The sequence below is a fragment of the Haplochromis burtoni genome, unplaced genomic scaffold (genome assembly GCF_018398535.1).
Source record: "Haplochromis burtoni strain Fernald_Lab_line unplaced genomic scaffold, NCSU_Asbu1 Contig_255, whole genome shotgun sequence".
Lineage (NCBI taxonomy): Eukaryota > Metazoa > Chordata > Actinopteri > Cichliformes > Cichlidae > Haplochromis > Haplochromis burtoni.
The window spans coordinates 866,294-883,685 of record NW_024582616.1 but is presented as its reverse complement, the minus strand read 5'-3'; the positions used below and the strand labels follow the sequence as shown (position 1 = coordinate 883,685).

General features: G+C 41.7%; 1 protein-coding gene across 2 annotated transcripts in view; it reads right to left on the bottom strand.

The window, feature by feature from the left end:
* LOC102303904 (endothelin-converting enzyme-like 1) overlaps positions 1 to 10,080 on the bottom strand; it is a gene marked incomplete at its 3' end in the record, with an annotated part of 39,947 nt that extends 29,867 nt beyond the window's left edge. The window contains 3 exon segments of one of the 2 annotated variants that reach the window (XM_042227336.1): positions 127 to 999; positions 1,098 to 1,330; positions 9,890 to 10,080. In XM_042227336.1, coding sequence (XP_042083270.1) covers positions 127 to 984 — 858 coding nt within the window. 2 annotated transcript variants of the gene reach the window in all.
* Between the last annotated feature and the right edge of the window lie 7,312 nt (positions 10,081 to 17,392).

The following is a 17,392-nucleotide window of genomic DNA, read 5'->3' as shown; positions in this document are numbered from 1 at the left end:
CTTCCATTGGACCTTTTGTGCCATTGTTGCACTGTATTTGGAAAAAACCCCACATTTTTTTAATACCATTAAAAACTCACACAACAAGCATTTTCAAATGGACTGAGTTTTCTCATAAGTTCTCACCCTGATAGCATTCCTTGAGGAGTTTTTGTCATCCACATTGACGGTGAGGGAGAAGAAGACAGCAGTGCTGTACTCTCCCTGCGTCCTATAGAGCAGCTCATTAAAGTCCGGTCTCTGTGGTGCACCCTCCCTTTCCCACCCTGCAGCACCAGGGGGAGCCCCCACCAGGTCCCACCCTCCACAGCTGTCTATTACCTCCATCATGGGGTCAGACCCCAGCTTGTCAATCTCCTGGATGTTGATGCAGGATCGATAGAACTCCTTGACTTTACGCTCTGCTGAGTTGGGCCCACGCCTCCGAATTGGCTCCAGCAGAAGGCGCTGTAGTTTCTCCTCATTATGTTCTCCTATGGCAGTAATGATGCCGTAGCTGAGCTTGTCCTCTGGGATGCCATGGCGCCTCAGCCAACCACCACAGGCGAAGGAATAGAAATCCTGGCATGGCTGGATGGTTGGGTCGATATTGGCCTGAACAAAACGAGCAGCCCGCAGGAGGGAGCGTTTCCGCTGGCAGTCCTGACGGCACTGCATGTCCTGGTGGGCGTCCAGTGAAATGTACTTGAGTGCCAGCATGCTTCCCAGGATGACACACATGCCTGCAGCAAAGACCAGTGCAGAGAGGAGGCAGATTTCCCTCCGGCTCCATCGAGGGAGGCCCCCACTGTTGCCGGTGCTCCCTGGATCTTTGTTTCGACCACCTGACCAGGTCCCTCCCCGACTTCGTCCCATGTGACGGTCCAAGCTGCCCCCCAAATGAAGAGTCATACCATTACTGAGGATATCACTGCTGTAGCGACCGCCATATTTAACTTCCTGGAACTCATCATAGTGGGCTGTTAGTGAGTACGTCTTCTCCATCTTAAAGTAGAGTTTCTAGTCAACAAAGAGAAAGAGGAAGGGATGGAATTGGAGTTATTTTTGTGTTCAGAGTACTTTTATGACCGCTCCTACCGAGGCAGAAGCATAAATACCTTGTATGGGGCAAAACACTCAACTGATGTCAAAATAATCCTGTTGGCCTTCTTTAGGAAAAGTCCCCTTTATTCTTTTTAAATCAAAAGCCAGCAGAGCAAGAGACTTCCATTGTTAACAAGGAATCTCTCGGGTCCCGCTCTCTCTCGCTCATTCTCCTCCCCTCTGCTCCCTTTCCATTTGTTTTCCTCTCCCCGCTCTCTCTCTCTCTCTCCAACCAGTTACAGGTCACCTGTCGATAAAAAGAAAGAAAGAAATGAGACAGAGCAGGGCTGTAAGTCGACAGAAAGATGGGAAATTGAATCCATGATAACAGCCGCACAGGATGACAAAACAGCATCTGTTTTGCCACATTTTCCCCCACTTTGTCTCCGTCTGTTTGTCAGGTAAAGCTGTTGGATTGATTGGTGATAGTCAACCCACAAGGAGACGATGCCCCCCCTCCCAAACGGAATTATGGCTTTGGACAGATCAATGGCGAGTGAGAGCAAAGACTTGAGCATCAGCTGGGCAAAGATAGGTGTGGCAATCACCATAACGTAGCCCATCTCAGTCCGAATTGATGTAAAATTTTACTATATTGCAGATGGGTAGATAAAATGTATTGCCTCTGTTTTGCCGAACGTATATGAGTGGACCATCATAATACACCTGCCAAGAGCAGACCAATGTTTCTGATCATTTTGAAGAAGTAAAACTGAATTGGAAATGCCTTCCTCCTTAATATAGCTGCAGAAATGCAGTTTCCATGTCACTTTTTTACTTACACGCCTGCCAACTCCCTGTTGGTTAATGTAAAACACAAGGTGACAGAAAAACGGAAAATTGAATCTATAAGTACAAAAGCAGAGAATGACAGAAACAGCATCTGCTTCGCAACACTTTCCCCCACTTTGTCTCTGTCGGTTTTTCAGCTAAAGTTGTTGAATTGATTGGTGATGGTAAACGCACAGGGAAACTATGTCCCCCCACCGACTTGTGACACATCAATGGAGAAGACTTGGAACAAAGATTTAAGCATCAGATGGACAAAGATAGGTGAGTCAGTCCAGTTTGACACAAAACATTTATTACTGCAGAAGGACTGAGACAGTTGATCACCTGATGATACACACACATGCCAAGCTGACTTGCTGTGCCAATACGCCAGCAAAGAGTGGACCAGTGTTTCCTGTCATTCTAAGTAAAAGTGAAGGGTATTTTCTTTTAAGGTCTTTTTCTTTCTTAGTGTCACTTCAGATATCATATATGTTTGTGTTGCATCTGCCTTCCTGTTTATGAAAAAAAGGTAGACCCTTTGCAGAGAACTTAAAAGAACACCAAGTTCTCACACGATGAGCAGCTGCATTTGAATTTTAACACAAACACTCATAAAGCTCTTAACATGCATTTCTGTAACACATTAAAATGTATTCTTTTTCACTTTTGGCTATGTTCTACATGTAGCTTTTAAGTTATATCACCGGTCTTTAGAAAGATACACTGACTGATTGTTTTTTGGATGGTGTCCCAATCGGAGCTTGTAAGCGTGCCCAAGTCTGTGTGTGTGTGTGAGAGAGAGTGAGAGTGAGACAGAGGTTGTTTTTTAGTGGCTAGGCACAATGGACCTGCTGAAAGCTGTGAACGGTATCTGTAAATATTGATCCCTGTTATCTCCACTGAGGATAGCAAACTTCAGCACTGATTACTTTAAACAGCTCTCCTTATAAGAATGCTGTATGTAGACAAGAAGAAAAGAAAAAGCAAGAAAAGGAAGAAGGACAAAAAAAATTAAATAAACTATCCATCCATCCATCCATCTTCATCCGCTTTGTCCGGGGCCGGGTCGCGGGGGCAGCAACCTAAGCAAAGAGGCCCAGACCTCCCTCTCCCCAGCCACCTCCTCCAGCTTATCCGGGGGAATGCCAAGGCGTTCCCAGACCAGTCGAGAGATATAATCTCTCCAGCGTGTCCTGGGTCTGCCCCGGGGCCTCCTCCCGGTGGGACATGCCTGGAACACCTCACCCAGGAGGTGCCCAGGGGGCATCCTTGTCAGATGCCCGAACCACCTCAGCTGGCTCCTTTCGATGTGGAGCAGCAGCTGCTCTACTCTGAGCCCCTCCCGGATGGCCGAACTTCTCACCCTATAGGGAGAGGCCAGCCACCCTTCGGAGGAAGCTCATTTCTGCCGCTTGTATCCGCGATCTCGTTCTTTCGGTCACTACCCACAGCTCGTGGCCATAGGTGAGGGCAGGGACGTAGATCGACCAGTAAATTGAGAGCTTCGCTTTTACACTCAGCTCCCTCTTCACCACGACGGACCGGTGCAGCGTCCGCATTACTGCAGCTGCAGCCCCAATCCGTCTGTCGATCTCCGGCTCCCTTCTTCCATCACTCGCGAACAAGACCCCGAGATACTTGAACTCCTCCACTTGGGGCAGGAACTCATCCCCGACCCGGAGTGGGCACTCCACCCTTTTCCGGCTGAGAACCATGGCCTCAGATTTGGAGGTGCTGATCCTCATTCCCGCTGCTTCACACTCGGCTGCGAACCGTTCCAGTGCGAGTTAAATAAACTAAAGAAGGCTTTATAGGTAAACAGGTGTATAGCTTTCCCCATTCTGTGGCAGATGGATGATGAGTTGGTTCAAATGTTGAGTTTTAGTGGGAAAAGGGCAGCCTAAAAAAACCCCAATACTGTAGAAAGTGTGCATGCGCGGTGCAGGGATAACATTATTGTCTATCACTGCAGAGATGTGGACTTTCGGTCTCAGTAATTGCATGTTTGAACAAATACAACCATCTTCATTGGAAGGGTATCTACTCTTAACTTCTGATTATGCCTGCATTCAGGATAACTCTAAATAAAGGTATGATTCATGCTTTGGGACAGTAGCAGGAAGCAGCAAGATATCGGAGCAAGCACCAAATAGCAAAATGGAAAGCAAAGACTAAACAAAGCCTTACATGTGGTCATAGTGTCCACAGTGTCCAGAGTTAAGGGTTAATTTATTTGGAGTCATATTTTGGAACTTTTGTCCAGTACTCTCTTTTAGCATTGTTTTTCTGTACCAACTCATGAGGAAAATATCTGGCTACACTCCTCTGTCTACTGACTGGTGACGACAAAAGCCTGTGATTGGTTTTACACATTGTTTTGAAAAATGTTTACTGGGATGGTCTAAAGTCGACATTGTACTTTATCAGAAATGTTCAATAGGTGAATATCCTCCTGTCCAGCATTTTTCTGTCTAACAATTTTTGCACAAGTGTACATCCACTTCACATTGATGCTGAAAAGCTGTGAAAAATGAAGCAGAGTTGTTGCGCGTCATTCGCCCAATGATATCTCTCGTTACGATTGACAGCGTTTTTCTTTTGCCTTTGAGTGTGGCTGTGAACACTTCCTATTTTATAACTGCTTTACCTGCAGCACAGCCTGACTCTGAAAGCTTGTATGTAAGGTTGGTGGCTGGTCTGACGTGCATGATGGTAAATAAATGTTTTTTTTACATTTTTTAAAATCATAAATGTTTTGGTTTTCTAACAATTTAATAATTATGATTCATTTCATGTGTATGTGCCTTTCAAACATCTCAAGGTAAACTTGTATACGTACAGCATTTAAAGCCATATATACAATTATAATAACCAAATAAATAAAATCACAAAGCAAAATTATTTTAAAAAAAAACTGATCACAGTAACAAAGGCCATGCTACAATGAAGGCTATGCAAGTCTGAAGAGGTTCTGAGATGAGATTTAAAAATAGAGGCAGTTTATGGTTTGGAGATCTGGAAGAAGTGTGTTTCAAATCTTGGGGCAGAGCAACTAAAGGCTCTAAGTCTCATGGCAGTCAGATGCAGCAGAAGGAACAGACAAAAGAGAAGCTGAAGAGGACCAGAGTGTGCTAGAGAGTAAGTATTAGCAAGATCAGATAAGTATAGAGGAGTAAGGTTTTGAAGGGCTTTGAAAGTGAGAAGGAGGATCTTGAAGTTAATGTGTAGGTGAACTGGAAGCCAATGGAGCTGTTTAAGAACAGACGTTATGTGTTCAGTGACTCTGGTTCGGGATATAATGTGGGCGGCTGAATTCTGAACCAACTGCAGTTTATGGAGAGATTCATGAGAAAGACTGTGGAGAAGAGAATTACAGTAACCAGGATGAGATGTGACAAGAGCATTGACAGGTATGGCTGTGGAGAATAAGTCATCCTGTGAAGATGAAGGTAGGCAGACCAGGTGATATTGTTTATGTGCCGTGATGGAAAGACTACTGTCAAGGATGATACCCAAACTCTTAACCCGAGAGGAAGGTATGACAACAGAGGTATCAATAGACATTTAAAAAAGTTATAAGACTTAGACGGTGCAAAATTGGTGTTCAGTTTTATTACCATTAAGTTTAAGAAAATTGTGTGTAAACCAAACTTTACTTGCATTTAAATGTTCAGAAATGGATGTAGATGGGTGAGCAGGAGTGGGAAGAGAAATAGAGCTGTGTGTCATCTGCATAACAGTGAAATTGAATCTAATATTTCCAGAAAATATTACTAAGGTAAAGATGACCCCTAAAGCTTGTCTGGGGGCTGGAGGGGATATCATCAACCTCTCAGCCTTTACATCTTTGTAGTGCAGCGCAAAGCTGGCAGGTGGTTAGTGCAGTGCACAGAGATGTGAACAAACTAAAGTGAGCTGAAAGAGGAGAAAAAACAGGGTGAAAGTGAAAGCCAAGTATTGTGTGTCTCTGTGCAGTGTCACTATCAATGTAACTTATCATCCATCAACCTTCTGCTTTGTCACACACACACACACGCACACCATAAACATGCTGGATCTATAAAACTGTAACTGATCACTATTACCCTCTTGCACTTCATGCACATAATTTATTATAATGTAAATAAAATCAAATTATTGTTAAAATTATACACCACACAATCTCCTCCTGCAAGTTCTCCCCTTCTCTCTTTCAGCTACAGACACAAACACACATACACATCTTCTTTGTGTCACAATTCCTTACGCGTTATAATAAATTATGACACACACACTCACATGTGCACACACACCATCACACACTGAGTGGACATCCAGCTTATGGCTAATGGATTGGATCTTGCGGGTACCATCGCAGAGAAAGGCATGTGTGATAAATGGCTATTTATCGAACATGACAGGGCCTAATATCTGAGAGGTATACTAACGCAGCAGCAGACACACACACACACAAACACCCTTTCTTTTTCCTCACTCACACACTTTCCATCCACGTAACAAAAGCACACCCATGCAGATGCATAGCACCATGTCACTGGTCAAATATTTCCCTTAAATCTTATGAGGAAAATATAGCCTTTTGTTTTCTGATAGCTGTGGTTCTCTAAGAGTGATCTGGTACCATTTCTAGTACTGGGATCTTACTTAAGGGGACATTAAGCTAACACATTGCCGTGGCACGCTTATTCTGTCAGAACTACTATAGTTCTAGTTTTCAAAATTTGCCAAACAGCTATTTCTACAACTTTCTATAAAACACTCATTTCAGACAGTTTTTACTTCACTTGGACCTTTATGACATCACAGAGAGAGGTTTTTCTTAATATGGCCATCTAAGGCACACAGCTCTAACTACGAGCACAGAAGTCACACCCACCTGCCTTCCAACTCTTAGCTTCAAGATAGAGGGGATAAAATTCAATTCAATTCAGTTTTTGTAAAGAGCCAAATCACAGCAAATCACAGCCTCCCATTCTACTTTTAAATATCTTAGGAACCACAAGTAAACCAGCAGTCTGAGAAATGGCGTGTTTCAGAGAGTAGATGAACTGTGGGGATGTACCAAGGCCCAGTATGAAATTGCTGAAGATTAATCTGAACTTTAATTCAATCTAGTTCCATTTAGGTAACAGCATTCGTCCCAAGGCACTTCATAATATAAAGTAAAGACGATACATTAAAGAGAGCACATCAACTATCTTGTTGTCCTCTAGAAGCATGCACTTTGCAGTGGTGGGGATGAAGAAATCCCTTTTTGAGGCTAAGGTTGGGGCAGCGACCTACTGTAACTGACTGGAAACTGAGGGGCCAAAAAAGGCCAAAAAAAAAAAAAGCACGTCTTTTATAAGAAAGGACAGAATCTTGCAATTCTAACAGTCCAGGAATAAAACCATGGTGTTTAAATCGAGCATAATAGGTCTGTTTTAAGTGTCTATTCCTTCTTTTTGAGGGTGATTTGAGCCAGCTGTGAACACATTTGATTTCCACTGTGTCCAGACAACATGCTGTACAAACTAACTCTGACTGAGTATATCCCGGCGCTTAGGTGGATCCGTTTCTGATTCCAGGTTTTGCTGGTAAGAAAGATGCTTCAGTGATGTGTGCACAAAAAACTGCTTTTGTATAGGTGCTAGTGTTTACATATGAAACTGCGGTTCCATGAATGCCCTCATGGGTGAACTGTCAGGACCACGGAGCCAATTTTAAAGTTATGAAGTTGTCCTTTAAGCAAACTGCAGACTCAGAAGGTTGCATGGACCTTCCCATTGCTTTTCTCACCGCTAATAATAAATCCTTGAGAGGAGCTCAATGCATAATCAATAAGCAGAGGCCTCCAATCATATCAGGGTCAGGTTCACACCACTGTAGATGGATCAAAGTACTACTGGGCTTGGAATGTGGAGTTACTGGTGTGAGTTAACTGATTTCAGTAAAGTGGACAGGCAATTTTACTGGTGTAGATTTATTTACTCCTCATTTCCTAAAACGAGCATATCAAATGCTCATTGTGTATCAGCATGAGCTGTACTAACACATCAACAGATCTAAAGTGTTCCCCGTGGTCTAAGGAGGCAGACAGATTTGCTGCTAGCGAGATGGAATGTCACCTGGGGCAAACATTGGCTGGCATCAGAGCTGCGAAGTTGCTTAAACGATTGCTAGGAAGACCATCAAGATTAAAACCATAAATACCAGCTCTGCCAGTGTTATGCATTCACCCATTAAAAATGGCAGCAAAATAGTGACCCCACCAACAAATACATAAAGAGCTACACCCTCATATTCATTTCCTAGCTGAAAACTTTTTTTTGGCACAGGATTTTGAGATACTGTACTTGTCTTCCACAAAACTAAACCATACTCCGGATGCTGCTTTTTACCCACCTTGCCTTCATATTAATACAAATTGACACAGAGCAAACTTCCTGCCGCACCTTCACTGTAATTTGTGAGGATATTTAGTGTTGCCCAGAAATAACAGCTTAGCGGCACCCTCTCCCCTCCCCGCCACTTTTATCTCTGCTCGGGAAAGTTACGTCACCTGAAAGCATTCTATAAATGGACTTATTATCCCTTAATCAAAGTGGTCACAGAGCCTGCCCCAAAAGCTTCACGGTGCTCTGAAGGTTCAGCGTGGAAGCCAGCCTTATCGCCGGTCGCCAGAGGCAAGGGTATAGTGCTGCGGTGCGTTTGTATGGGCTACAGATTTGGACACACAGCTCAAGGGTCCTGCAGTGTAACGGGACTTAGACATGTACCCAAGCAAAGCCTCCTTTGTGCTGCTTTTAAAAACTATGTGTGTTGTGTATCCGGAGTAAATGTCCCACATCAGACTTACTGGAGAACTTTTTTTTTTTTAAGGAACACACTGGGCTCCTTATTCTTATTTTATTATTAAAACAGATGAGTTTGAGTCATCCTGAAGAAAAATTAAGTAGCCCCCACCCCACCCCCTGCTCTCTCTCTCTCTCTCTCTCTCTCACATACACATTGGCAGGAATGAAGTGCTCACATACTGTAACTCTATTATCTTTAATGAGTCCCCAGGCTCTCCTTTTCCAGCACTGTGCCAAACTACAGTTCAAACATCAGGATTATTACAGTTTTAATTTGATCTGCTTTATTTTATTAGTTAGGCAGTTTTGGTGGATTTCGCTGAAAAGAACCAAGAACCAATATTTTTAAAGAATTAAACTACAATAAATAAACAAATAAATTAAATCGTGCTTCATGGTGCCAGATTTTCATTATAGAAAAACGATTTTTTTAAATGGTTTTTATGATTTTAGATGGAAAATTCTGACCAGAGCAGAGCAGTTTCTCTCATGTATAGACCTCTGTCTGCAGGGTGGCTGTTGGCACAGAGGCGCTAATTCACAAATAAAACTTTCTGGCGCTGCGAAAAGTGAGTAAAAAGTGCGTAAAGACGCAGAATGAACTGCTGTGAGTGCGCGAGGAGAACGCATACACATGTCATTTATTCCCAAGTTTATTCCTTAGTAAGTTTGTGCACGTTATTAATTTCAGCCGGATACACGGGGTGCATTTAGAGCCAGCGAGGCACACCGACCTGTCGGACCAGCGCACGTCGTTCGACCGGAAAAGAACGCACTCAGTCAGCAGCCAATTAAAGTCTCTTCCACGCGCAGCATCTCGCGCATCAATTTCTCTCTTTTTACTTTTGCCCACCAAAACTTCTGGCCACGTTCGCACAGACACACCGCGAACTAGGAGCACACGTGCATGGCGAAAGCGCAGACTTCTCACTGAAAGGGTGTCTTACTTGAACGTGATTCCCAAGTCAATCTGTGGCACTTTCCCGCCCTATCCTCGCTCTCCGTAATTCAGAAAACACACAAAATGATCAGATTTTGAATCATAAGAACCACCCCGCCCCCTGGTCCCAGCCTGCCGTCACATATACCTACGGTGCGCCCTGGCTGGCTCTCTGAGGGAGGAGCAGTTTCAGAACGCTCATTAGAGGTGTGGATATCCGCAGACTGATGGAAACTTGTGCAAGAAAAGATCTTACCTGTGGTGAGTCAATTAAAATCCCTGCTGGGAGTTAAAAAAAAAACGCTACTGCATGTGTGTGTGTGAAGGGAAGAGATCCACTCCTCTGAAGGATCTGGCTAGATTATCCGACTCCCCCCCCCCCAACTCCTCCTCCGGACATCGGCACACACCGGGATCCGCACCGCGTTCTGCTGCCGCTGCAGCTCACAGCCTCCGATGTATGAAAGAGAGAGAGAGAGAGAGAGAGAGAGAGAGGAGAGAGAGAAGAGAAAGAGGAGGGGGTCCATTAACGAGAAAAGGTCCACACAGACACACACATCAACACTTAGGCACAAACAGATGTTCCTCCTTTAGTCCACTTAACATTTTCTCTAATTGGCGCTACTTTTAAATAATCACTACTCCGGTGAGTGATTATAAAACCAGAAGCACACTCGGTACATTTTCATGCTGGTGCAAATGCTTTAACTTAATATACTGGCTCAGTAATTACCGTTAATTCTGATCTCTTATGTAAGAAGATGGACTTTTGAGACTCAGTGAGCGTCACAAAATTCTCATTTCATTAGAAAAAGCAGCCACTGCTGACTCATGCAGTAGCGCGCAGTTCCACGCACATTAAAATCACCTGAAACCTGCTCAAAACAACATCAGACCTCCCGTTCACTTTGCTGTAATATTAATCGCTTTTCAACTTTCCCTCACACAGCGTTGAAGGAGTTTTCAATTAAAATCGCCGATTCTACCAGCCCAGAGAGGGAACATCAGCTCATTCCCAAATGAGGGAGCCTATTCCACTGATTGATACCATCAGGCTGAGCGGAGCCTCCAAGTCTATTTGAATAAATCTTGTGGTCTAAACAACCACTAAAACCATGAGCTACAGAAACATTCATCTCCACGTGGCCTCAAAGTCACACTAACCAAAGTAATCAAACCAAAAGCTCCACTAATATTATAATGTAAATCAGCTGAGTAACTGAGTGTCCGGTTCACTTGCAGTGATTGTTCAGCGAGAGGAAGGGAGGCGCACTGGTTTATGGTTGATTTTGGAGATTGGAACCCTAATTTCATTATTTTGTCCCTGACTTATAAACCCAGGAGAAAATTCTCAATATATTTTAATAATGAGCAAAAACAGTATTAAAAAATTGCTTTGACTCTAAATATGATATAGTTTCAATGTGAATTAAAAATGACACCAAAGCAGAGGAGTTTATGTTTAGAAGTTTAGAATTGCTACTGAAGTCAAAGGTAAATGAACAGATTTACATTTGCCAATGGAGGGAAAGGCCAAACAGTCAGAGAAATCCAAAAGGCTTAAGCAGGAAAGCCCTAAAAACAACAGAGGGCAGAAAGCCAGTTTATAGAACAGCATGAATCGAAATTGCTGTTTTATTATTTATTATTTATTATTAATTGTTAATGAGAGCCAAGTGTGCCAATAGTGGAAACTCTGAAAGCATCTGCTGAGCAGGTGTGGGATGACAAATCCTGGAAAGACTGATTTTTGATTAGTGGCAGATTTAAAGGTGCACCAATCAATTTTCTTTCATTCAGACACTTTGTAAGTAACACTCAGATTATGCAATAAGATAAGCATTACTTACATACACAGTCAGCAGTGAAGTCCCAGTTTGATTCCCTTTTTGCTGAACCTTTTGCCTTTTGCACCACTCTACACTCCCCTCACCACCAGCCAGTCATGGCAGATGGCTGTTCAACCCTGAGTGGTTCTGCTGGAGGTTTCTTCCTGTTTTCTTCCTGGAGTTTTTCCTTGCCACTGTCACCAAGTGCTTGGTCATAGGGGGTCGTTTGATTGTTGGGTTTTCTCTGCATTGTTGGGGCTTTACTTTACAGTATAAAGTACCTATAAAGACTGCTGTTGTGATTTGATGCTTTACAAATAAAATTGAATAGTTGCTTGTTAAGTGATGACAATTCATGTACGTAAAAGAAGTTGTCTTTTTTATGGTCTGCAAAGCTTTATCTCTTGTTTTTTCAACAGACATGAGCGTAGCAAAATTATTTAGTCTCTTAATTGTTGTGTGTGTGTTTTTTTGTTTTTTTTTAGCACAATTCATATTTTTTGCATTACCCATTTAATAACATGTAATCACTGACCTTGGATGAAGATTTCTCAAGTTTTGTCTGTTTCTTTGTACTCTAATATGCTAGCAATTGGGGTACATCAGTATATTTCTAATCTTCCTCCTTCATCTTCTTGGTGCTAATGTGTTTACATTAGTCGGCCATGAGGTAGCTGACTATCAGATGTCAACTAGCAAACTTCATTAATCCTAAAAACATCACGAGCATTTAGTTGCCAGTGATGTGCCAAGGGATAGCCTTCATATAAATGTTAATTTATGGTGACAAATTGACAAAAAACTATCCTTTCATCTCCCTCTTTGTAATATTTTTGTAATATTATTTTCTATATTATTGTAATATTTAATTAAAGTCATTTTGGTTTTATGGCTCTGAACGTTATTGTTTTGATTAACCTTCAGTACCATGTCTTGAACTTTAAACCAGTGGAAGTATACTAGTGAGCAGTAGGGGAGATGGCCAGTAGGTGTTGGGCTACTGAGTCATTTCATTTTTCCTTGTCTGCTTATGATACCATTATTCAAATTCACTCTTATAGCAATCAAGTAGTTAATAGGTCTGAAAGGCAGGTATGTTTGGGTATGTGTCTGGCTTGATTGCAATTCCTGATCTGGAGTGATTAACAAGCTGTTCTAGTGAGTCAGACTAGGAGGGCCATTTACAATTTGAGTCACAGCAGTATAATAAAGTTGAGCAATGACAGTTGTTTCTTTATTTTTAATCAAAAAATGTACAATTTTAAAGCACTTTAGATACATTTTGAGACTTGAGTAGGACATGTACGATGCACCTACATATGATACCTTGCACTTGCCTATGTGCTGATCAAGTTTCAGCCTCTCCTCAAGCCTGAAAAGATGGCACCGACTATTCACTGTGACCTTGACTCATAGTCTGTGGCTTTGGTTAATTCTCTTATCTAGAGCAGGCATTTCCTTTGAAAAGACTTTGATAAAGCCACTGTACCCTACCCAGCAACAGGAAAGCAGAAAAACGCTAGTGTAAGTTAGCTGCTCCACCAGTTCTGATGAACAGACTTAAAAGAGAGAATACAAGACAGATGGCCATGAATAAAATGTGCTAAATTTATACATATTTGAACCTGTTTTCCCAGGGTGTCAAGAATTGAATCTTTGAGGAAACATCAGGCATCTCTAAGATATACTTTAGGTGTCCAGTATTTAACCTGACAGGTTAAATACTGGACACGGAAAACACTGAATAAATCAACATTAAGGAGGCAGTGTGAGAGGGGTGGCTGCCAATAAGAAGACCAAGGTACTCTTTCCAGATGTTTTGCACTATGTATGTACCCAAACACATTAGCACATAATAAAGCAAAATGACTTTAAAGCTTACATAATATTTTGAAATGAGAGAGCAAAAAGACTTTGACAAGCAAGAACCTAACAAGTGGAAATCGCCTTAACAAGGTGACAATGTTGTTAAACTACCCCGTAGTGGCTAAAAGAACAATTATTGTAGCTTTAAAGGTGACTCATTTTGCTTACTTGTAGCTCCATGTTTTAATTTTGGACTCTCCTAGAGTAGCTTTGCATTATTCAAAGCTTCTTTCTTTTGGAGCCTGCCTTTCTTTATTCTGATTGGCTGTGCCTTGTAGGAATAAAAAGCTTTAAAAAGCAAGTGGGTTGTCTGTGCTGTCTAAGATGACCCCCTTGTTGACATCATATAGTACCAAGAGTAGAAAAAACTGCCTTAAACAAGGGAGCTTTTAAACTCATAGGATTAACAGCACTTAAAATTTCAGCCATATAGAAATTTTGGTTTATTATGAAACACCACTTATAGGATTATTACATACATAACACAGTGATGAGGCAAAACATTATGACAACTGACAGGTGAAGTATGTATCACTGATTATCTTTATTGTGGAACCTGTTAAGGAGCAAGTGAACAGTTTATTCTCAAAGTTGATGTTAGAGGCAGGAACGAAGGACAACGGTAAGGATTTGAGCGAGTTAGACATGGACCAAACTGTGATAGCTAGACGACTGGGTAAGAGCATCTCCAAAACTGCAGTGGTCAGCATGTATCAAAAGTGGTCCAAAGAAGGAACAGTGATGAACCAGTGGCAGGGTCATGGGAGTCTAAGGCTCATTGATGCACATGCGGAGTGACCAACCAACTGACAAGCTACTGTAGCTCAAACTTAACAAAGTTAATGCTGGTTCTGATAGGAAAGTGTCAGAATACACACAGTACTTTGCAATTTGCATCATATGAATCTGCATAGCTACAGACCAGTCAGGGTGCCCATGCTGACCCTTATCTACCACCAAAAGCACCACCAATGGGCACGGCATCAGAACTGGACCACAAAGCAATGGCAGAAGGTAGCCTGGTCTGATGAACCATCTTCATCAGATTGTGTGTGTATATATATATATATATATATATTTCAAATATGTGCGTGTGTATATGTTTGGAGCTGGCTAATTACAGATGACTGACTGCATGTTCACTTAATGTGAGATGCTGATACTGAGCTAATTAGTTTCTATAATATTTTAACATTTGCAGAAACGACACAGACATTCCCTGATGCTTTGCCTACATTTTCATTTACCTTAATTGCTAATCACTTTGTACACAGTGCGTCCCTCCTTGCTCTTATTGATGCAATTTTCTAATTTAGATTACTTTTAGCTCGAGGCCATTTTATCCCACCGTCCCCACCAGTTCCCGTGCACATTTCAATACCAGGTAACAACAGTGAGGGAAACGAGGCAAACTGGCCTATAATTCGGCTTAGTGAAGCAGTGGATTTGGGTTCAGCTGTCGGCCCAGAAGCAGAACACTTGGCAAAATTATGCCACAACACTCGCGGCCTACAGACCCAGAATTATAACAAGTGCCCCAGTAGACTAGAGAGGAAGGGAGGTAGTGCAGTGCAGCCGGGGGACACTGATGATGAGCAGATGAGCTGGGATCAGTGTCAGGAGTCTGAGGAGGAGAGGGGAGGGTGTGTGTGTGTGGATGAGCGGCGTTCTGGTCCCTCAGCACTTTGATTCAACCTCATTTTATATTAGGGTGTTATTTACACACCTGCTGCCACGGGGATAGGCAAGAAAACCCAGCCGCTTCTGGCTCTACTTCACACACATACAAACAACAAGATGGCAAGTGAATGCACACATCTGTGTGTGTTCCCCAAACACTTCCTCTTGACAATAATTGAAGAGTTTATAAGAGGTGCAGACTGCAAATCTATTTTTTCCAGTGACTAAAAATATCCCTTATGTCCTGGTTCACTTGATTCATTAAGGTCCCTCATGAAGCAGACATTTCACAAAGGAAAGTAAGTCAGAAACACAAATGATAATATACAGTGGAAAGTCAGCTGATTTTTACAACACCATATTAGCCTGTATGACCAATGATATATACTCCACCATCTTCTGGGATGCCTGTAATAGAATTACCGAGTTAGCCTCCAGGTAGCTTAGAGCTTTAGCAGACTTAAGATGGATGGAGGCAGTTTGCCTAAAAGGTACAACAACTTAGATAAGAGGAAACGGGAGGAGGATGAGGGGATGTTTTTTCTCCTGTCTGCTCAGCACCTGAGCCTGACCCCACCCTATGTGTCCACCCCCTACATCATCCTCTCAGACAGACTAATGGGGAGCTGGGAGTCCCATTTATATTCCTCACCCCCCTAGTGGCACCTTACCTCAGCTGTCTTATAGGCCGATTTTACCCCCTGGAGTTAAATAGAAGTGTGTCTGTGTGTATCTGTGGTTTTGTACTTTTGTTCTAATGAGAAACAAGTTTCAGATACCACTTTACAATATGTTACACAGTGAGTAGCTATGATGGTCAGGAATAAATCTATTAATCTTATTCGTCTGAATCAAGGACTATATAATAAACAACGATGAGTTACTGGAGTTGACTTGGAGAAGCTCTTTTAATGACTCATGAAGTTATAATTAGTTCTTCAGTATTCATGAAACAGAATAACAATCACTTTATTCATAAGTAATAATGATCATTTTCATAATTACACCTTTTTGCTTGGCTGATTGTAAAGTATTCGGTTAAAGTCCTGCATGTGCTTGTTATTTTTATTTAATTAATTAATTTTTTTAAATGATGATGCTTAGGGACTGCAAAAAGATTAAGTAATTAACAGATTAACATGAAGTGGTGAATAGTAGTAGTGGCATATTTTCTTGCTAGTGAAAAGACAGGAAATAATAATTCACCCAATGATGCTGTACACAGATAAATAAGGTATTTCTGTGATCTTCATGGTCATTATTTTATAGAATTTGGTAAAGAAAAACTACAAAATTAATTTCATGCACTGGCAGATCAAGAAGCTTGGAGAAATATTCCAGAAGACTACTTGAAATTAAAAGAGAGCTTGTCTAAAAGGTGGTTATACCAAATATTGACTCGGAAGCTCATCAGAATTACACCAACTTTTTTTTTTGTAATTCCATGTATGTTTGTATATTTCAAACAACTGCTGCACTTATTTCCCACATGCAGTATATTAATACCATTGTCACGTTGTAGAGATAAGCTTGATTAATTGATTGATGAAGCCTTTATTTGTCACTTGCAATTGCCTGTAGGGCTGCCACAAACGATTATTTTGATAGTCGACTAGTCACCGATTATTTTTGTGATTAGTCGACTAATCAGATCATCATCCACTGGACGTAAAACTACAGCTTATTGCACCAGCAGCATCTGCTCATATATAACTATCATTAGCTTACAGCTTTAAGTGTTTAAGGTATGTGCTAACTAAAAATAAAGACAAGATGATAGTTTATTGAATTTAAATGAAATTTGCAGATTGTTTGTTGAAGTTGGGGGCATAAACTCAGCCGTCTGCTCCTTGCTATCTAAAGTATAACAGGACACTGGAGTATATTCTCGAGCATCTCACACTCCTGATAATCAGTTGTCTGCTTGATGTTTGTTCAGCTGTGCAAAAACTATAACTTTAATCTCAGCCAAACCGATTTACTCAGGAACAAATAAAATATGAAAAGCCAATCAATAACATTTTTAAGTTATCTAAGTGACTTATATGTCATGTTTAACCTGAGTAGTGAAAGACGGTGGTGGGTTTGAAAACAATTTGCTGGGAGTCCGGTGTTCTCACGGGCTCTAGTGAGCCTTGCCCCCGGCTAGCTATCGAGCTAGTGGGTAACAGACGTCTCCGAAAACGTCGGAGCGCTTTTGAAAATATGTGGTGTCTTGATAAACTGAGCAGATATTTGAGGTTTACACAGCTACAATCTCGCCTGAAATTATGTTAAATGTTTATTGTGACCCAGAAAGAATAATAAGAGTCATATTAAAACTAACTAGCTGCCGCCATTGTTGGAAACTGAGCTGGGCTGCGCTATGAATTCTGGGACACAGT